General features: G+C 40.6%; 1 protein-coding gene across 2 annotated transcripts; it reads right to left on the reverse strand.

Annotated features, from left to right (window-relative positions):
• Nucleotides 1–4,030: 4,030 nt before the first annotated feature.
• Nucleotides 4,031–19,373, reverse strand: LOC146360760 (histone-arginine methyltransferase CARM1-like). Of its 2 annotated transcripts, XM_084922078.1 has the most exons (15): nt 18,949–19,373; nt 16,568–16,694; nt 15,528–15,656; nt 15,286–15,440; nt 15,111–15,215; nt 14,706–14,816; nt 13,087–13,264; nt 12,505–12,595; nt 10,020–10,101; nt 6,939–7,024; nt 6,343–6,432; nt 5,975–6,112; nt 5,488–5,577; nt 5,351–5,385; nt 4,031–5,233 (listed from the first exon to the last, which is right to left on the reverse strand). In XM_084922078.1, the coding sequence occupies exons 1-15, from the start codon at nt 19,009–19,011 to the stop codon at nt 5,226–5,228; spliced, it is 1,488 nt and encodes a 495-aa protein (XP_084778204.1). In that variant the 5' UTR covers nt 19,012–19,373; the 3' UTR covers nt 4,031–5,225. The 2 variants fall into 2 exon arrangements, with proteins under 2 accessions (XP_084778204.1, XP_084778203.1); XM_084922077.1 differs by having other exon boundaries at nt 4,031–5,385; nt 18,949–19,370.
• Between the last annotated feature and the right edge of the window lie 404 nt (nt 19,374–19,777).

The following is a 19,777-nucleotide window of genomic DNA, read 5'->3' on the forward strand; positions in this document are numbered from 1 at the left end:
AAATGGTTTCAAGAAAATGAGGAAAAATTCATCTACAGAAGTGCAACTTCAAAGTGTTCTGCAATGTGGACAAAAGCAAACCGTTCTTCTGTTGCTTCAGAGTTGGTAGATAATTTTTTCAAGAAAAAACTCATAGTACATGTTTCAACACGATGGAATTCATTTCACGACGCTCTGTCCAGGATCACTGACATTCCCCTTGCTGAATTAAATACTGTCTGCACTCAGTTTGGAATCAAATGCTTCACTGATCGGGAGTATCTGTTCCTAAAGGAGTATTGTATCGTGTTGAAGCCACTCACTGTTGCACTAGACATATTGCAAGGAGAAGAGAACTGCTATTTTGGAATCCTTCTTCCAACTCTGGAGATTCTAATGTCCAGGACGCTGGCACTGCAGGACGAGCTTAAGCTGACAGCATCCCTCCCTGATGTCATTGTTAAGGTAATCTGGTAATCTATATATAGCCTTACCCTAAAATAAATGTTTGTTTTATTTATCATGCTCTTATGTGAAGTGTCTGATGTATTTTTTTCTCATAGGCGATCAAGGTGCGCTTTTCCTCAATGATGGACAATAAAGAAGCTCTCCTGGCTGCAGTCACTTTGCCTAAATTTAAGTTACGCTGGATCAGAGAAGAAGAGAAAAAAGACATGGTTAGGGCAATGCTTACTACAGAGTGCCGTGGGTTGTCTCTTGAAGACCAACAACCTGCTCAAGATCACAAGAACCCTGCTAACTCCACTGATGACTTTTTTTCATTTGAGGAGGACGACTGTACCTACTCTGCTGAAACAGAGGTGATGGAATATTTGAAATCTGCTGGCTCTGAGCTGGGTGTTCTTAGCCAGTTTCCCAGGATTAAGGCCATTTCACTGAGGTACAACACAGCCACACCATCAAGCGCACCAGTCGAAAGGCTTTTTAGCCTGGGCAATCACCCAGAAGGAACAGACTGTCAAGTGAACGCTTTGAGAGACTTACATTAATGAGATACAATAACTTTTTCAAAAACAAGACAGCTAAGTAGTACAAAAAATGTTTTGGAAAACATGAGTGCATACAGCATGCAGGAAATATGGTGTTTGTTATTCTGAAATTGTGTTTGTTAGCTAAAGAAAGTTAAATTTCTTACTAAAAAATGTAATTATTAAAGAATGCTTTTTTTATAGAATGTAATAAAGACGATTCAGGAAGCAAAAAGGCTAAACTATTTCATGTTGACTCGTATTTTTTAAAAAATTATTCATTATTTAAAGAGTTTAATTTCTATTGTTTGTCCACTCAAGGTTTATGGGGATTTTAATAAGTATTTAGTTAAATTACTTATTGAGTAATTAAGTTACTTTTCAGACACAGTAATTAGATAAGTATTTTAAATACAATATTGATTAAGTAATTAGTAATAGTAATTAATTACTTTTTTAAAGTAACTTACCCAACACTGTCTACCGCAGAGCGAGCGAACACCAAGTGACAGTCAACTTAATGCTTTATTGTTCAGGAAAAAAACCTCATACATCAGCTTGAAAACTATAATTCTTATGCAGTAAGTGTGGTGTGTATTAACAACATATAGAAAGTACTGTCTAAAGATTTAAAATATCATGTCACATTTGACCTCTTCTCTAGAGTCGAAAGATCTAGGGTCCAAGTGATAAAAATCCTATATAAAGCTATTTAAAGCTGTTTGTCTTTGTTTGTATTGACAACATATAGGCATATAAGGTAATTTATACATGGAGACTTTGAAGATCAACTTACTTTCTACCACAGCATGCAGAGGTTACCTGCACTGGATCTCCATCTCAGGAGAAGTGCTTTTGTTTTAATTAAATGTAATTTCATACACAGACAAAAAATATCTTATTTATTTATAAACAGAACGGGTCTCCCAAGGCAAATTGGTCCTGGGTGAGGGGCCAGACAAAGAGCAATTCAGTTGACCCCTAAGGAAAGAATAAAATCAAGGGACCAGTGTATCCTGCCTTGCAAAGCGTTACAAGGGCCCTACCCTGGAGCCAGGCCTTGGGATGGAGCTCAAGGGAGAGTGTCTGGTGGTCAGGCCTTAGCCCATGGGTCCTGGCTGGGCACAGCCTGAAGAAACATCCTACTGGGAGAATTCAACACTAAACATGGACGGCAACAGTGAAGATGGTGGAACAGACCTGCCTGATCTGAACCGAGTGGTTTTCTGACTTTTGTGAATAACAAGGACCATGTTCGAACACAGGGATGTCCATAAGGGCATGAGACACCAAGATGCCCTAGGTCGCAGGTCGATGTCTGATTTTTGTAATCATATCATTGGATTTGTGCCCATATGTTCTGTACATTTGGGTGAAGTGAGGAGCTGAGCTTTCAACTGATCGCCAGGTGGTCAGTTGCATCAGGTTTCAGAGAAGGAAGCTAGACAAAGCTGGTATGCCTAAATATATAGTGAGGGTGCTCTGGGAACACCTGGAAGAGGTGCCAGTCTGCAAGATCTTCAACTCTTTCCTCTGGCAAAACGCTGACAGCATTCTGGGGGAAGTTGGGGACAAATGGACCATGTTCTACACCTCCATCGCTGAAGCAGCTGCAAGGAGCTTTGACAGCAAGGTGGTTGGTGCCTGTCATGGTGGTAATCCCCAAAACCAGATGATGGACACCAGAGGTAAAGAGAGCTATCAAGCTGAAGATGGAGTTCTGTTGGGCTTGGTTAGCTTGTGGGATTTCAGAGGTAGCTGATGGGTAGAACAAGTGCAACATGGCGCAGGTGGGGAAAGCAGTGCTGCCCTTACATGGTTGTGCAGTAGAGGTGGGGTGGTGCTGACTTCAACTGGGGATATAGTTGGGCAGTGGAAGTAATATTTCAAGGACCTCCTCAATCTCACAGACACGCCTTCTGTAGAGGAAGCAGAGTCTAGTGACAAGGGGAAGTCCCACCCATCACTGGGGACGTGATCACCGAGGTAGTTAAACAGCTCCTTGGTAGCTGGGCCCCTAGGTTTGACAAGGTTCCCCCTGAGTTCCCCAAAACCTCTGGATGTTGTAGGGCTGTCTTGGTTGACATGTCTCTGCAACTGTCACAGGCTGGGTCTCTGGCCCAGCGCTCTGAGTTCATTTTGTATTTGTCTCATTTTAGATTTGTGATTAGTTTATGTGTCATTCCTATTTAGCTTTAGTTAAGGAAAGGCAGTTATTATTTATTGTTTCCTTGGTTTCTATGTTTGAGTTCTTGTATCGTTCATCATGTGTTAGGTCTGTTAAGCTTGTGTTGTCATGTCTAGTTTCAGTGTTTCCTGTTTTATTTTGAAGGAGTCGTGTGTTCTTTGTTCATTGTATTTAGTTTCACTTCCCCTGTCCTGTCATTAGGCTCATGTCAGTCAGCTGTTCCTCCATGTGTTCCCACTTCCCCTAATCACCTCCTGTGTATTTAAGTCCTCTGTTTTCAGTGTGTCATTGTCAGATCGTCTGCTTTGTTTGCAAGCCAAGAAGTTGCGTCAAGTTTCCTCATGTCAAGTCCATGTTCCTGTTGTAGGTTTTTAGTTAATTTAGCTCACCCAGTTTAGTTTATTGTTAGCCTTGCATTTTGCCTTTTGTTTACAGTTATTTTGCCAGCCTCAATAAACGGCTCGTTTTCTGTTATTCAAGTCATGTTTCACATTTTGTTTCCGTCTGCATTTGGGTCCACCCTTCACTCTACACACAGTCAGCCCTGCTGATTGTGACAGCAACATCACATAGAGATCTGGGGTGGTCATGGTCTTCAGCCAGAAAAGAGTATATAGTGCTCACTTCTGGCCAGGAATGACTTGCTGCCCCAAGTGGAGGAGTTTAACCCTCTGAGGTCCAGGGTATACTTGGCTGTTTTAACTACTTTGATTTTACCTCTATATTTCACCTTTAAAAACTATTTATCTTGCCTTGTTTGGTATCAACACAACCTCACATGTCTGAATTTACAGCAATTTTTTCAATTTTGACAAATTTTATTAACACAGTTGATCTAAAATCAGACATAAAACATAAAATCAGTGTAAAAAAATGTATATATTTTATTGTAAAAACCACAAACATGTTTAATTATTTTTGTTAAAAATGAAAATAGAAATTGTACATTTTAAAAACCTATGCACAACCTATGCACAAGTTATATGCAACTATTTTCCTAAAAATGCAACCAAGGCATCAGGCGTTATTTTTTTTTGTAACCATTTAAAACAATTTACAGAACAATCAGGTGTTTTGTATCAAATAAGATGCTGCGCAAATTATTTGTGCCACTCCAAAAAAATCATTTCTGTCCACCATAAGACAGAGGAGCACATAACCAGCCTGATACCTGCAGGCCTGGAAGCAGGAGGTATTTTGACACACAAAACAAAACAGACAACTACGCTAAATACTAACTACACAAGACAACAGACTAACTTCACACTCCAAACACACTAAACGTCACAAACCTCTCACATTTCAAAACTCGCTATCTTGCTCTTTCTTTTGCTCTTATGCTCTTCTTCCTGCAGTAAACATTACGATAGTATTCAGGAAAAAACATTTATTTTTATCATAACTCTGGTTTTACCTGGTCTATCAACACAATTTAAAAACTGGTATATAGTTTGAAGTCCACATTTTCAACACAAGTTGAAATGGAGACTCAGGGTGGCTGCAACTTATTGCTCTGTCATCTTAAATTGGTCATGTGATTTGGATGCGCTGGCGCATCCGTGGACCCCAAAGGGTTAAATATCTTAGGGTCTTGTTCATGAGTGAGGGGAGAGGGAAACAAGAGACCGACAGAGCGATTGGGGCTATACCAGTTTGTCATAGTGTAGAAGGCTAAGCTGTCGCTTTGCTGGTCGATCTACATCCCTATCCACACCTATGGTCACAAGCTCTGGATGGTGACTGAAAGAAAAACAAGAACGCAGAAACAAGTGCCAGAAATTATTTTTTTCCAAAGGGTAGCTGGCCTCTCCCTTAGAGAGAGTGTGAAGAGTTCAGTCTTTTGAAAGGGACTCAGAGTAGAAGCATGGAGCCAATTGAGGTGGTTCTGGCATCTGATTAGGATGCCTCCTGGGTGAGGTGTTTGGGCATGTCCCAGCAGAAGGAGGCCCCAAGAAGACCCAGCACATGCTGGGGGAGATTACATCTCTCAGCTGGCCTGGGAAAGCTTGGTGTTCCCCTGGATAAGCTGAAGGAGCTGGCTGGGAAGTGGGAGGTCTTGGAGTCTCTGCTTAGAATGCTGCCCACGTGACCCATGCCCAGATAAACAGAAGATGATGGATGGATGGATATTTATGAACATAGAACTTACATGAACTGTACAAATTGTACTCGTGTTTAAATTTGGTCTACTGACAAAATGAACTTTGAAGATTTCCACTTGGGTAACTTCTGAAGTTGAAAGCAAACAAAAAGAAACAAATCAAGATTTCATGGGCAAATTTTATAGCAAAATAATCAGCATGTATGCATTAAAGAGTAGAGAGAAGTGACCTGAAGAAAGGATTCTTGAGATCCAGGATGTTCCCAGATCTGAAGCCTGATTGGTCCACTGTAGCTGTGATGTGGATGTCATAGCTTTGTCTGGAGTGAGAAAGATAAGGGTCGGTACAAGTTGAAATCTGTAACCTGGGAAAAATTTGTTGTTGAACCTTTATTGATCCCCAACCCCACTGACTTGTCTGCGATAAGTGCCTTTATTTGCCCACAAAGGTACATAAAAAGTGATTAGGAAGGCAACTGACAGATAATTCACTGGCAAATATTGTATCATTTATATTTGTAAGTAACAAGACAGTCTGATTGCTGATTATGTATTTTTCTGTGAGTTTCTCTCTTTTCTTGTGAAAACTTGTCCAACTGGCAACTCGAGCACTTTAAGCACCTAACTCATGTGGAACTAAAGCAGGGTATTAAGGCTCCTTTGCTTTTCCCTCTTTGCCCTATTGGTAATGCAGTCCTATGGACAGCACAGCTATACCTGCTGTTAGCAGCCAGTTGGACTGTCCCAGACAAAGTCTGTCCAAGCTTGGCAAAGAGCGGCGTCTGAAGTAGACATCTGACCTGGAACCAGCGGGTCAGAGGCTCTGTGGGAGCAGTGGAGAACCATACTGTGGCCCTACAAAGAGAGCGAGAGAGATCACCTCCATACTGAACGACTTCAGGTGAATATACCTATTGAGGGGGACATGGCTTAATCTCTTGTTTGTCAGATCCAAATTTTCTGTGTGTTTGAATAATCAAAGTTTTTCTGTTGCTACAACATATTTTCGTTCCATGCATCCTTCCATTTGGTCTGCATTGAAAATCCTTCATTAAATCTTAGAAAGAAAGCATTGGATCACTTACTTGGATCCCAGGTAGGCCACATCAAACCAGAAGGCAAGTCCATGGATCAGACCAGACTGGAGCAGAGTAAACACAAAGGGAATCTCTATTCTGTAAACACAGATTTTGTTTTTCAATTTTCATCAAATAGTTAAAAACATTATAAGAAAAGTGTTGCACACAAAGGTTTTTGCATCCAGTGTTCGTTAATATGTCATTAACTTGTGTTTTTCTCAAACTGTTTGGACTATCTAGCATCACCTTACTTCCCAACCAGAAAAAGTAAAACATTAAGTAGTAACATATGTAAAGTATAATAAAGTATTAAATCATAAAGTAAGTCAATAATTCAACTTTGAACATTAAAAAAATGAAATGGCAAAGCTATCATTTATAGCACACTGTAACAAAGGAAGTCTTAGAGTTACCTGATGTACGCTGTGTTTTTACTCAGGTATGATTCTTTTATTTATAACCACTCATCTGTTTTCTGCCTATAAGCACATTCCAGTCACATCTTAAATCATCAATAATGTGACATAATCACTGCATAGATGAGGTGTAGATACAATGTTTCTGATCAGGCATTAGCAATCAAATATGATTCCGTGTATAACCTGAGTAAATCCTCTTCTTTAGCTTCCATGAAATTGATGCAGTGCTTGACAGACCTGGCCATCAGGATATGAACATCAAATGTGTCCTGGAACAAACATTTAAATTTATTACAATCTTTTGATAAGAGTATAAAATTTAGGAGGAAAAAGAAACTACCCAAGCAACAATGCCAATTATCCCACAGAGTGATGACAAATTAAAAGAGAACACATTAAAAAATGTCACAGTAAGTGTTCGTCCACAGCGGCTCCAGGGCTCCTGGATTCTGTTTGTCCCTTTAGGCTTGAACTTGAACTTCTGGCTCTGTGGACGCATTCGTCCAAAAGACATTTCCTTGTTTTCCTGTTTTGATGTCATGCACAGAGAGTGCTCAGTTATGTTGAGGAACATATTAGTCATGGTCCTGGGTGAGTTCACGCATCATTTTGCATCACTTTGATGTTTTTGTTTTAAATTGAAAAGCTTATTGTGGTTGCTGCTTTGTGTAATGTTTATAATAATTTCAGGAAGTCCTTAGTGTATTTAATTCTCAGTTCCTAGTTTCCTTAGCTTTATTCCTTGTTTTGTGTCCTTCCTTCTGGTGACAGTTCTCTTGTATTAAGTTTATGAATATGTGTTTTCCCTCTTCAGTTTTCACTGCTCCTGCTTTATTTTGTGTACCTTGCCTTCAGCTCCCTTTGTCAGTTCACCTTCCCCTCATGCAATGTTCCCTCTAATGTTTCATGTGTCTGAACACACAAACTCCCTGAGCGTCCCGTGGACCACTGTGAGCGACAGCAGACGTGTGCACTGTGGTCACGCCAGCATCCAATCCATCCAAGTTACATGTTTATTAAAATAATCAAATTACAGCATTTATGTTAGACTACTTTTAATTAACTGCTTTAGCCCACTTACAATGAAAATTAAAAACAATCTTGTTCATGACCTGTAGCATGTTAACACTATTGGAAGCAAAAATAACTTGAACTCCAGTTTTGAAAACACAACTTTATTTATTTTTTTCTAAAGCTCTGACTTGTATTGTGAGTCTGTGGTCTGGGAGAGAGTCTGTAACTCTGTCTGCAAAATACAGTAAATAATGACCAATGTTGGGTAATTAATTATATAGTTACTTCTTCAAAAAAGTAACTGAGTTTTGCAAACAACAAAGTTTTTGCAGCTGTTTACCTAAAAATGCAGCCAAGGTGTTTTTAAATAAACATTTCAAACTATTTACAGAACAATCAGCTGTTCTGCATCAAATCTGATGCCACACAAATTATTTGTGTCACTCCAAAAAATAATTTCTGTCCACTATGAGATGAAGGAGAGCAACAGCCTGATACCTGCAGGCCTGACAGCAGCAGATGCATCACTGCTGTAACACCTGTAACATTCAGCAGTCGCCTCATTGTTCTGACACACACAACAAAACTGTTGACTACACTACACACTAACTACACACTAACTACACACTAACTACACAAGGTTTGCGCTAAACGTCTCAAATCTCTCACATCTCAAACACGCCGTCACTCCCAAAATTTCCCCCGTCCTAAACAACAAAATGCCATGTTGCCATATCATTTTTTGATTGGTCCACATGGTACATGTTTCCACCAATAGGAAAGGCTGGGGGAGTTGGGAGGGGTTTTGTTTTTGTTCACAGGCTTTCGAGGTTTTCCTTATAAAACGCTGTTTTTACCGTTTCTTCCCGCAGTAAATATAAACAACGACAGTATTCAGGAAGAAAACCAAACATTGCAGATATTTTTATCATGACTCTGGTTTTACGTGGCCGATCAACACAATTTAAAAACTGGTATAAAGTCCACACTTTGTCCGTCAGTTGTTCGTCTGTCCTGCTCACATCTCCAATGGTTGTACACGTTGTCATTAACGTGGCTTCGCTCCACATCAGCCGCTTTGCTAAAACACCGGTGTCGCACATAAGGACGCTGCCATAGCCTGTCAGCGACGTTGATCAGCTGCGTATATACGAATGTGAATCGCATCATTGGCTGGACTGTGGGATAAGGTGGCGTCGTTCTGATCCCATACGGGAGCAGCCAGTCACTCACTGACTAACACTGCAGAACAGAATTGTTAAAGTTTTAATTTTAATTTCAATTCAGGTTAGATTTTTTTATCTGTGCGCAGAGAGCGTGCCTGCAGTCCGCAATTGTGCTGGACTCCACAGTTCTGACAATACCATGTACATCATTTTGATCAAAACCATCCAATGAGCCCTCAATAAAACAGCTTTGTCTTTTGTTTTTATCATAACATGACGAGGAAGACAATCAAAACAACTGGGAACTGATCTGCAGTCAATTGAAAAAACTAATCACATGTTCCCGGTCCTGCTGACCATATTATTCCCTGCCTGGTTTAGCCTGTTCAGTAAAACTCATGGTGGTCTCTGGGTTCAAGCCAATGACCCATCTGTGAGAACGATTTTCATTGCTAAAAGTGGAGTGAGTTTAACACAGAATTTGGCATTGATGACCATAAAACCCTGAGCATGATTGATCTTGTCCAAACTCAAATGCTAAATACGATCAGGCCTGGTTAGTACTCGAATCGAAGAGTACTTTGATGCCATGACCCAACCGCCATAGGCAGAATCTGGACTCAGTGCTCATGGACTGTCTCTGACACCTCCCATTATATGAAACTTCACCTTCAATTTAGAGATGGTACTAGGGCTCACTTGAAATAATGCTGCAACTTGATTTTGCAGAAGACCAAATTGTAGTTGCCAGATCAGCCAAATGTGTCATGCTTGGATAAGATGTCTATTGACTGTTGAAACGGGGTCCATGCTAACAGGTCCTGATAATCAGGCACCAGTCAGCCACCTGATCATCAGCTCTACCAGAAGCTCAAAACAAGAGTCAATCATACAACAAGCTGACTGGAAATGGTAGCGCAGATTTGGCACGTTTTTCATGGGTGCAACCCACTAATACATTTTCCTTACAAATGTGGCACCATCTGAGATCACAAATATCCTTAGTTTTTGTGCTAAGTTTAATGTTTATTACACATTTTCTATTCCTCTATGTGTATGTTTTGTATCATACAGTGCACCATACCACTATAGGCTGCCTGAATAACTCTTCCACCGCAGCATTGTGAAGAGCACTCAGGTTCACACCATAGAAGCTCCTCTGCTGCCTGAAGGGAAACATGTAAAGAGCAGAGATCAAGTTATTTGCAGTCGACCGATTGGCACAACTGGTGGTTAACACTGTACCTGTAATTTTACCCCTCAGTTTCTAAATGCGCTCAGATGGCAGCTTAATTAGTCTGAGCAAAATATTTAACAATAGCTTATATATACTGTGGTGTGAAAAAATGTTTGCCCTCTTCCTTTTTTCCCATTTAGATAAAACATAACAAAAGTAAACACAACATGCAGTTTCTGAATGAAGGCGTAAAACAATCTGCATCTACAACCTACAAAAGTAATTACCCCCCCTAAACCTAATGAGTGGTTGGGCCACGCTTAGCACCAACAACAGTAGTCAAATGTTTGTCATAACTGGCAATGAGTGTTTTAGAGTGGAATTTAGACCCACTCATCTTTGCAGAATTGTTGTAATTCAGCCACATCGCAGGGTATTTTTAAGGTCGTGCCACAGCATGTCAGTCGGATTCAGGTCAGGATTTTGGATGGTTGAAGAAAAACAAAATGAAGACTTTGGAGGGGTCTAGTCAGAGGTGGGCTTGCTGATGTGTTTGGATCGTTATCCTGCTGCAGAGCTCAGGGTCACGAGCAGATGGTCGGACATTCTCCTTCAGTATGTTTTGGCAGAATTCATGGTTCCATTTACCACGGCCAGTCTTCCAGGTCTCGCGGCAGCAAAACCGCCCCAGACCAGACCCCCGGGGCCATGAAGGTTTTGATTTTTTTTCCCCTTAATAATAAACGCCTTCATTTTGTGTTCACTTGTGTTATTTAAGTTTGTTGGATCAGAAATGTGCATGAGAAATACACAACCCCCCAAAAACAGGAAATCATGCAGAACTTCAGAGAATAATTACTGTTATCAGTGAGGTGTTTTATGTATTTGTGTTTTATTGTATTTTATATTTGTATTTTATTGTACAGCACTTTGGTCAGCCTTGGTTGTTTTTAAATGTGCTTTATAAATAAACTTGACTTGACTTGACTTGACTTATTGTAAATGTGATTACAAAGATTAAAATTGTCAAATGTGTTTCTTCTACTGCTGAAAAGTGAGGGAAGTAGAAACTGATGGAAAACGTTTACAGTTTACATTCATTCCTCACTACCGACGGAGCCTGACCTGCACATAGTGGTAAAGCAGTGAGGGGAAGAGAGCATAGCAGCACTCACATACACACACATGGTGGTATGCATGCATGCACATGCAAACTCCAAAACAGAGGTGGTATTGTTTGCAGGCTGAACACATCAAAGGCATGGAAGCGATCGTCACCAGAGCTGCATTTTAAATGAAGTCAGGAATCTTAAAAACATGTTCTGTGAACTGGCCAAAGCTTGCTGGTACATACGAGCAGTGATCAGGCCTGAGAGCCCAGTAATTAGGGCTGTATCCACATGAGCCAGGTGCTCAGAGTCCCCTGTATGACCTCTGGTCTAGTATCCACTTTGTCCAATATTACATCAAACAAATGAATTACAAATGTTATAAAAACAAGAAAGGCATGCTGTCTCATATAAGTATATTTCTCCCTGTGTTAAGATGAAATGATGGGTCCAGGTGATCAGAAATATTCCTGCCTTAGCTTAAAATCTAGGGTCCAGTTGTGTTTCAGAGAATAAGGTTTAAATACTATTTTGAGAAAACAATTCTATTTGGGAATTTGTGCTAATATGCAGATTACAGTTGTTGTTTCAAGATAAACTGCCATGGATACTACACCCTCACGCCTTATGTAGACGATTAGCCGTCTTGTGATAGAACATACGTCCTTTATTGCACGAGGGTGGAACCGTTGATAACCTTGCATCTGTGCATTACCAGCCATTTCATTTTGTACAAATCCGCTCGTCCTAGTTTGTGAGGTTGACCAAATGGAGCTTTTTGCACCATCTTATTAACCACACTGTGTGTCTGTGCAAAAAGAGAGATCATTTCCTTCCTTGCTACTAAAACCGATTTCACTCACTCAGAGGGTACAGCAATATTACTTTCTATGTGTTATTTAGATTTTTTTTTGTGCCTTGCATTTGGTTTTACTTCCCCTTCTGTCTCGTTGGTCCGGTTCAGTTCACCAGTGCATTGTTTTCCCAGCTGAGTTTTCTCTCTAATCACCTCCTGTGCATGTTTAAGCCCTCAGTTTGACTTGTTTTTCCCTCGTTTGCACCCTACTATATGTTCCGTACCTCTTCAGCTTCTGACTTTTTCCTGCTTTCTTTATGGACTTTGACTGATACAAAAAACCCAAATCCATTTTGTTTTGTATGAGTCAGGACTGGACTAAATGTTTCACAGCCTGACTGTCAAACGTGTGAAATATAAAAAGGAACCTGTGTGTTCGTGTCCCCGGGAATAGTTATGTCTGTGCATCTGTGCGTGAGTGACAGACCAGAAACTGGCCCGTGCGTAGTGCTCAAAGTACAGCTGGTCATCACTGAAAGGAGCCACGTGAATGTCTCCATAGGAGGGAAACATCACACCTGGAAATTGAGAGAAGTGGCAGAGAAAATGAATAAGTGAAAGACAAACACGCTAACAGAGGAAGATATAGTAGCTCCTGTTCCACTGCAGAATGTCGGGGCAGGCTCAAGCTGCAGTTTCATAAAACTGCTTCAGCCAATGAGCTTCTGTCAGCTTTGACCATAAAATCGAACCAAACCTTGTCAGCAGAGGAAATCAAGATTTCACTACATTGCTGTTTATTACTTCCACCAATAAAGTGACAGCAGCAGTTTTCATTTGTTATTCCTCTCATGTAAAGAAAACGCACTGAGCTGAAGAGCTGAACTAATCAGTCCAGCCCTGCTCAGTACTTTTTGAGGTGCCACTCAGAACAAAGAGAATTCCTGCAGTTGGAACTCAATTAAAGATGTTCTTTTTCTCAATGTTTTTAATCACATCCATAGTGGCTTATACAAATGATGCCTCATTACATTAAAACATAGTTTAACCTCAATATCTGGATTCCTACCATTGGGTTTGAGCCATCTCCTGGCAAACAAGAAGTTCTCCATGAGCTTTTCGTTAACTAACATATAACCCATGGGCTCAGAGATGATGACATCCACCATGTCAGGAAGATTGACCTGCTCCATCTCCCCCTCAAAGACCCTGATGTGCTCAGAGAGACGGTTATCCTCCACCAGGATCTGAACAGGAGACAGAAAATATCTCCTGTGTTAAACAACTCACTGTAAGACTGCACGACTATTAAAGAATATTAACTTCACTCTATAGCACCAGGACACTGTACCACATACTATACTGTACTGTGCAACACTCTGGAAACCTGTTAGCAGACGTTCCTATTTTGTCTTATGTTTGTATCCCAGTCATTATGAATCTGTTTCATAATAATTAATCATTTTAGCCATCGTGAACCCCGCTTTTTAGAGAAGTTTGTCTCCAAATAAACTTTCATGTTTATGAGAAATAGTTTTCTCAAGTTTTTAACAGGACTTTAGCTAGGGTTTATTAAACTCATTTGACTCAGGAATGGACTTTTGTAGTCTAAAGCCTGCAGTACTAAAGTACTTTAGCCTACAAGCTACAGTGGCTTGTGTGGCAAGATCTGAAAACTGCTGTTCACAAACGCTGTCCATCTAATCTGACTGAGCTGGAGCTGTTTCAAAGAAGAATGGGCAAAGATTTCAGTCTGTAGATGTGCAAAGCTGGTAGAGACAGACCCTAAAAAACTGGCAGCTGGAACTGCAGCAAAAGCTGGTTCTACAAAGTATTGACTCAGGGGGCTGAATAATTACACACACCCCACTTTGCAGTTATTTATTTGTACAAAATGTTTGGAATCATGTGTGATTTTCGTTCCACTTCTCCCGTGTGCACCACTTTGTGTTGGTCTTTCACCTGGAATTCCAATAAAACTGATTCATGTTTGTGGCTGTAATGTGACAAAATGTGGGAAAGTTCAAGGGGGCCGAATACTTTTGCAAGCCACTGTACATGGCCAATATGTAATTACCAGTTCACCCAACATGAATGTCTTCATGTGGTAGGATGTCAGAATATTTGGAGGAAATCCATGCAGACACAAAGGAAGAATGCACACACAGAAAGTCTCCTGTTGTTAAAGTTTGCATTAATTATTTAACCCAGAGAGTTTTTACAAATAGCTGTTCCTGTCTGATTACGTGTTTAAAAACACTTTTGCATGACAGTAGTATTGTTTCAGTTACGAATGTATCATTTCCAGCACTGGTGTAAGTCTGTACTGTGTGCTTCAGCTTTCTGCAGCCCCTATCCTACTAAACTCTTGGCCACATGTTGAAGCAATCCATTAACTCCTGAGAATGCCACGCTCTGCATCTCATGTATGTGGCCTATGTGCTTGCACGCATGACTCTGGTCTCACTTAAGACTTTATCAAAGCCAAAATGCATGTAGACTGTAATCCAGGCCCTTCATTTCTTTAACTCTTACACACCAAAACTTCAAATTATGCTTGTAGGTTAGTTAGAGAATGCTAAACAATGGCTTCATTATTGCAAGAAAGGTTTTCAAACATAAACAAAGAGTTAAACCTGCACAGTTAAGGAAAACAATATAAACGGTAAAAGAATGAACCACGCTGACCTGTGTATACTTGGCCATAGGGCTGGACTCAACAGCATACACTCTGGCAGCCCCTGCCTGCACTGCAAAAAAAGACAGAATACCAGAACCACAGCCCACATCCAGAACCACCTACAGAGACAAGAAAGCATGCAGACGCCAAGTCAAACTTCCCGTAGAATAAAGTCAAAGTGAAAACCTCAGACCAAAAGTGAAAAGGAAAAGAACTGAAAGTGTCACAAAGCAAATTGTTGGTTCAAACTGTAGACAGCTTTTCGGCAAGAGCACAAGATTTTATATGGAAAACAATAAGAAATCAGAAAATGGGAAAACACGTTTTCACAGCAGTGTAATAAGTAAACTGTACAGACCTTATAGACATAATTAAGGAACGTGCTATAACACTATCCATTCATAGAAGTGCACCTTGTCTCTGAAGTCAGCCTCATTGACTAAAATGGCTTTCTGATAGGTGGCGTTCCTCAAGTAGTCCTGAAGCAGGCTCTGCTGCTGGGTCAGACAGCTGTGGAACTGCAAACACGCAGAAGCATTAAACCATGTTCGAGTTCAAATTTAAGGTTCGAATTCTTGGTTCGCTTACCTGGTAGCACTGTGCAGGGTTCTTTTCAATCCTTTTGTTAAACATTGTTGGTCCTCTCGCTGCATCCTTATTGCCTCCCTGATGTACTTCAATCCAACCTTTCCCCTTCTCTTCATTTTCCTCGGTCTTCAGTAATCTCTGGAAGTTCTGCATATCTAAAGAGTCAAAGACAAGTTTCTTTCAGCATTCTACAAATCAGAACTTCTCATGGTAGGAATTATTATGGAATATACTCTACAAACCAGCTGGAGTTTTGAATTGCAGCAGAAGACTGAAGTTGTTGTTGTTGGTGACTAAGAAGGACTGACCTCCAACCTGGCAGCAGTCCATCTCCTCGGAAACAGTGAACTGGAAAACCACTGCTTCGTTGGCTGTAAACACGTTCCACACATAAAGAGGACATTTAAAAAAGTTAGATTTGTATCCACAGTATGGGTTTTTAAGTGCCTTGGTACAACCTTAGTGATTACCAGTGTGGACTTGGATTCACACCGTATCTGAGGGGAAAATGACGACCCACTATGCTCTCTTTTCTCTTTACACCGAACGTCACCGAGATCAGCAGCTGCGAGTCATTTAAAGAACACGTCATAGCAACTGCATTGACACCAGACATGGTGCAGTATTCAGCTTCTTCAGATCATGACACCTCCCCTCTGGGACTGTACAGAAGCAGGGGCGACCTTGTGAATCAGTACCAGAGGGGAGGATGGAAGTCAACTGACTAATGTGTGGCGCGAGGTTTTGCTGGCCATTCACTGTACAAGGTCTGTGCTGGTCTTGCCTTTTCACTTGTTCACCATGAAGGCTGCTGTAAGGGCTTCTAGGTGACTCGGGATTAGGAAGAATGATTCATTAGATGAAAGCCGGAGTATGATCAACACGGGCTGGGCCACCTAAGTGAGCTTGAAAGACCCCAAAACCCATAAAGACCTCAGAAACATCACTGAGGAAAACTAAATACAAGACAGAGCAACATATTTCCATGAAAACTTTACTTAAACAAAAAACATAAACTGCTAATGCTACCCACTCATATGCAAAGTGTTACAGCCAATGTGTGACCCCCCTGCACTGGGACACAAACTTCCATACAAGAGCAGGAAATTTAGGTCAGAACTAACCACCTTCTATTGCCAGATGATATTCACTATAAATACATATATACATACTTTCAATTACTAACTGACTTTCTGTTATTACTGCAGCTAACCACTGGTCTAAGCAAACATAGTGTGTTTGTATATTTGTGTATGTGTTTCGCTTTTCCTTGCGTACTTACCATCCTGCACAGTTATCTGCTGAACTTCCTGTCCTGTGGTGAGATGAAGAGTGAGTTCTTGGTCGTTTCTCTGTCCGCACACATTCACATGCTGGCCTCTGCTCACCTCTCCTTGAACCTGCTCCTCCTTCAGAACCCAACCACAGCAAAGTGTTCAGCTCTGTCTTCTAAATCTTAAGTTTGCCTACAAGCAAACTGCATTATGTATCACTGCATTATTAGTTATGGAGCAGAATTTGCTAACTGAACAGAAAAAACAATATCTATCTTGCACGGACAAAACGATATAAAGTTTTTGCTTTTGTTCACTGGATAAATTCTCAACACGGCAATTTCAGTGATGGGAAATGCCATGGTGGGAATTTCCACTTTCAAATTGAAGGTTCAGCTGGTCGTTCTGATGCTACTGACTTGGCCAATGCGATCCCTACAGTGAAGCATGGTGGTGCGGCATCATACTGTGGGAATGTTTGTTTTTGCTGCAAAAACAGGGAAGACTCGTCAGTGAGTGGTCCAGCCAGAACCCAGACTTGCCCTCCAGCCATCCTTTGAACAGTTTTGGGTTTAACTTGACCAAAATTCCAGATAGCTGCTGTGCTATGCACTAATCAGCATTTATTTATAGCTACCAGAATGGCGTCGATCACGGCACTAACATGTGAACACACCTCTCCTAACCCGGCCTTACAGGCCATATTGCACCAACCCCTGCTTCTCCACAGTAACACAGGCTGTCAGGCTCATTTAAACTGTAGGAATGATTTACCTGACACCAGGAAAAATACTCCGTCAACCTTACTGTTATAAAGCGACATTAATATGACAAATTAACACTACTGGAATTTTCAGGCCCTATACTGTAAATGTTCAAGTCAACAAGACGTACGATTTATGTGCATCTGTTAGTTTAACCTTGCTTTAACAATGAACAGTTTCTTCTTCTTCAGCCTTTGACGTTGCGCCATTATTTACCCAACGATGCTGAGAATGCATGTAGCCGTTGGTACTTTGAAAGCTTTCATCTTGGCAGCAGAGTAAGGTAAGGGACAGCGGTTCCCAACCCCCGGGCCATGGACCGATACCGGTCTGTGAGTTGTTTGGTACCGGACCGCGACAGTTGAGGCTCTGGTTTGAAATTTATGGTTTTCAGGGTATTTATTGTTTTTTAGCGTTATTTTTTTTTATATATATAATTTTTATCGTTATCTCTGTTTCCCTGGGTCTTTCCCGTGTGTTATGAATAACTCTTCTTTTTTTGGTACTGGTACTGGTTTTATTTTGTTGTATTTATCTGCAACACCTTAAGGGCCAGTCCGTGAAATTATTGCTGGACATTAACCAGTCCCTGGCGCAAGAAAGTTGGGGACCGCTGCTCTCCGAGATACAGGTAGATGTCACTGAACAGGAGCTCTGGAAGAGGGATTTAAATGAAGCTGCCAAGTTCTCAGAATTCATAGTTTGTCTTCATATCTTGAGTTTTTCTGCATGGATAGATGACCCAAGTAGTCTCAGCTTAAGAAAAAGTCTGCACTTTAGTCCTGCAGTATTGCCAACTGTCCACTACTTGTGTTCACATTGGAGTAATGTTTTCCCGCCAGGGTAGTTAGTCAGGCACAAGACTGAACTCTATGGATTGAACATCTTTGGAGAGAACTGAAAACAGCTGTGGACCAGTACTCCCCATCCAACCTGATGGAACTTGAGAGGTTCAACAAACAAGCTAAGCTTGAAGCATCACATTCAAGACTTGAGACTGTAATTGCAGCCAAATGTAGCAAAAGTATATAACAAAGTACTGAGCAAAGGTTGTGAATACATATAAACATGTAATATCATTTGTTTGTTTCATTTTTTAAATAAATTAGAATTTCAAGCAAGCATTTTCACTTTATCATTACAGAGTATTGTAATATTTCAGTGCTGTGAATACTTTCTGGATGCAAGTACCAGTCCATTTACAACATCCCCAACACATCTGGCTGAACTGGTTTAACTGCAAAAAGATGACAGCGCCTCTGCTGACTTTTACAGATGACTGTAGACACACATAATTCGACGACTCTCCAGACCTCCTTTGTACATACTGATGAGGACCAAAACTTTCACTGATTTTCATTTCAGTTCTTGTGTAATTGTTCTTCTTAACAGTTCGATAATAAATATAAAGGCATGTTTTTTAGAATTATACACAGCTGATCCTACGTTCTCAACAGCAGCAGCCTGTTTGCTTTCACTTCCACAGCAATAGCATTCATGCAGAATTACAGCTATAGTAGCCAATGCCAGTGCATGCAAAACACTTTACTGGAGGTGAAAGAGTGCAACTCTGTCACCTCCAATATCACCTCTTTATGTGTATCCACGCATGCTTCAGCTCTCACCTTTTCCTGCAGAGTGAAGACCCTGACAGAGAAAGCCAGGGAATGATCACTTCTCGCCTCCATTTTTCAGTGTAAAAGGAAGCTGCCCTTTGGAAAGAGAGAAAAAGGGAGGAGGAGGCACAGAAGGAATGGAAGAAAGAGGGAGGAGGGATGAATACAGGGAGTCCAGCAGGGAACATAAATTACGTAGAAATCCAGAACTAACCAACTAACATAACATCTGAGCAGTAGCCTCGCTGACTCAGTTGTACATTGTGGTATAGCTCCCAAAGAAAAAACAAAAGTCTGCATTCAGTATTCCAGTATCAATCGTGTATTGTAACGTAGAGGTGTTAAATCAGCGTTTCAGTCTCAGTACAGCTACACCCTGCAGCTGAGCTGGAGCACAAACTGTGTTTCAAAGAGAAGAATTGTTTTCTCACACTGGTGTTAACATTAGGTCAGTGGAACTTTACATTATCGACAGGTTCAGAGGCGGATTATTTGCTGTTTGTTCTTATATTTGGATTGATACTTGATACGTTTAAGATTTGGACAAACACGCACTGAAAGTGTATTTCTGCTCTGCTCTTTAAAATTCTGTTGACATGAATCATTACTATTGCATCTTTATAAAACAAACAAATATGATTTATGGTGACTTGACAATAGTGAAAATAGTCTTCTTACATTTTTAAATTAATCAAATAAACTGTTCAAACTCTTTATTAGTATGATTAAAATTATTATGTTGATGTCTTTGTGACATTTTCATTGACTAATCACAGTGTACATCAGCGGTCTCCAACCTTTTTTGCGCCACGGACCGGTTTATGCCCGACAATATTTT

Source organism: Perissodus microlepis, chromosome 23 (genome assembly GCF_051167445.1).
Source record: "Perissodus microlepis isolate ML-2025 ecotype Zambia chromosome 23, ASM5116744v1, whole genome shotgun sequence".
NCBI lineage: Eukaryota > Metazoa > Chordata > Actinopteri > Cichliformes > Cichlidae > Perissodus > Perissodus microlepis.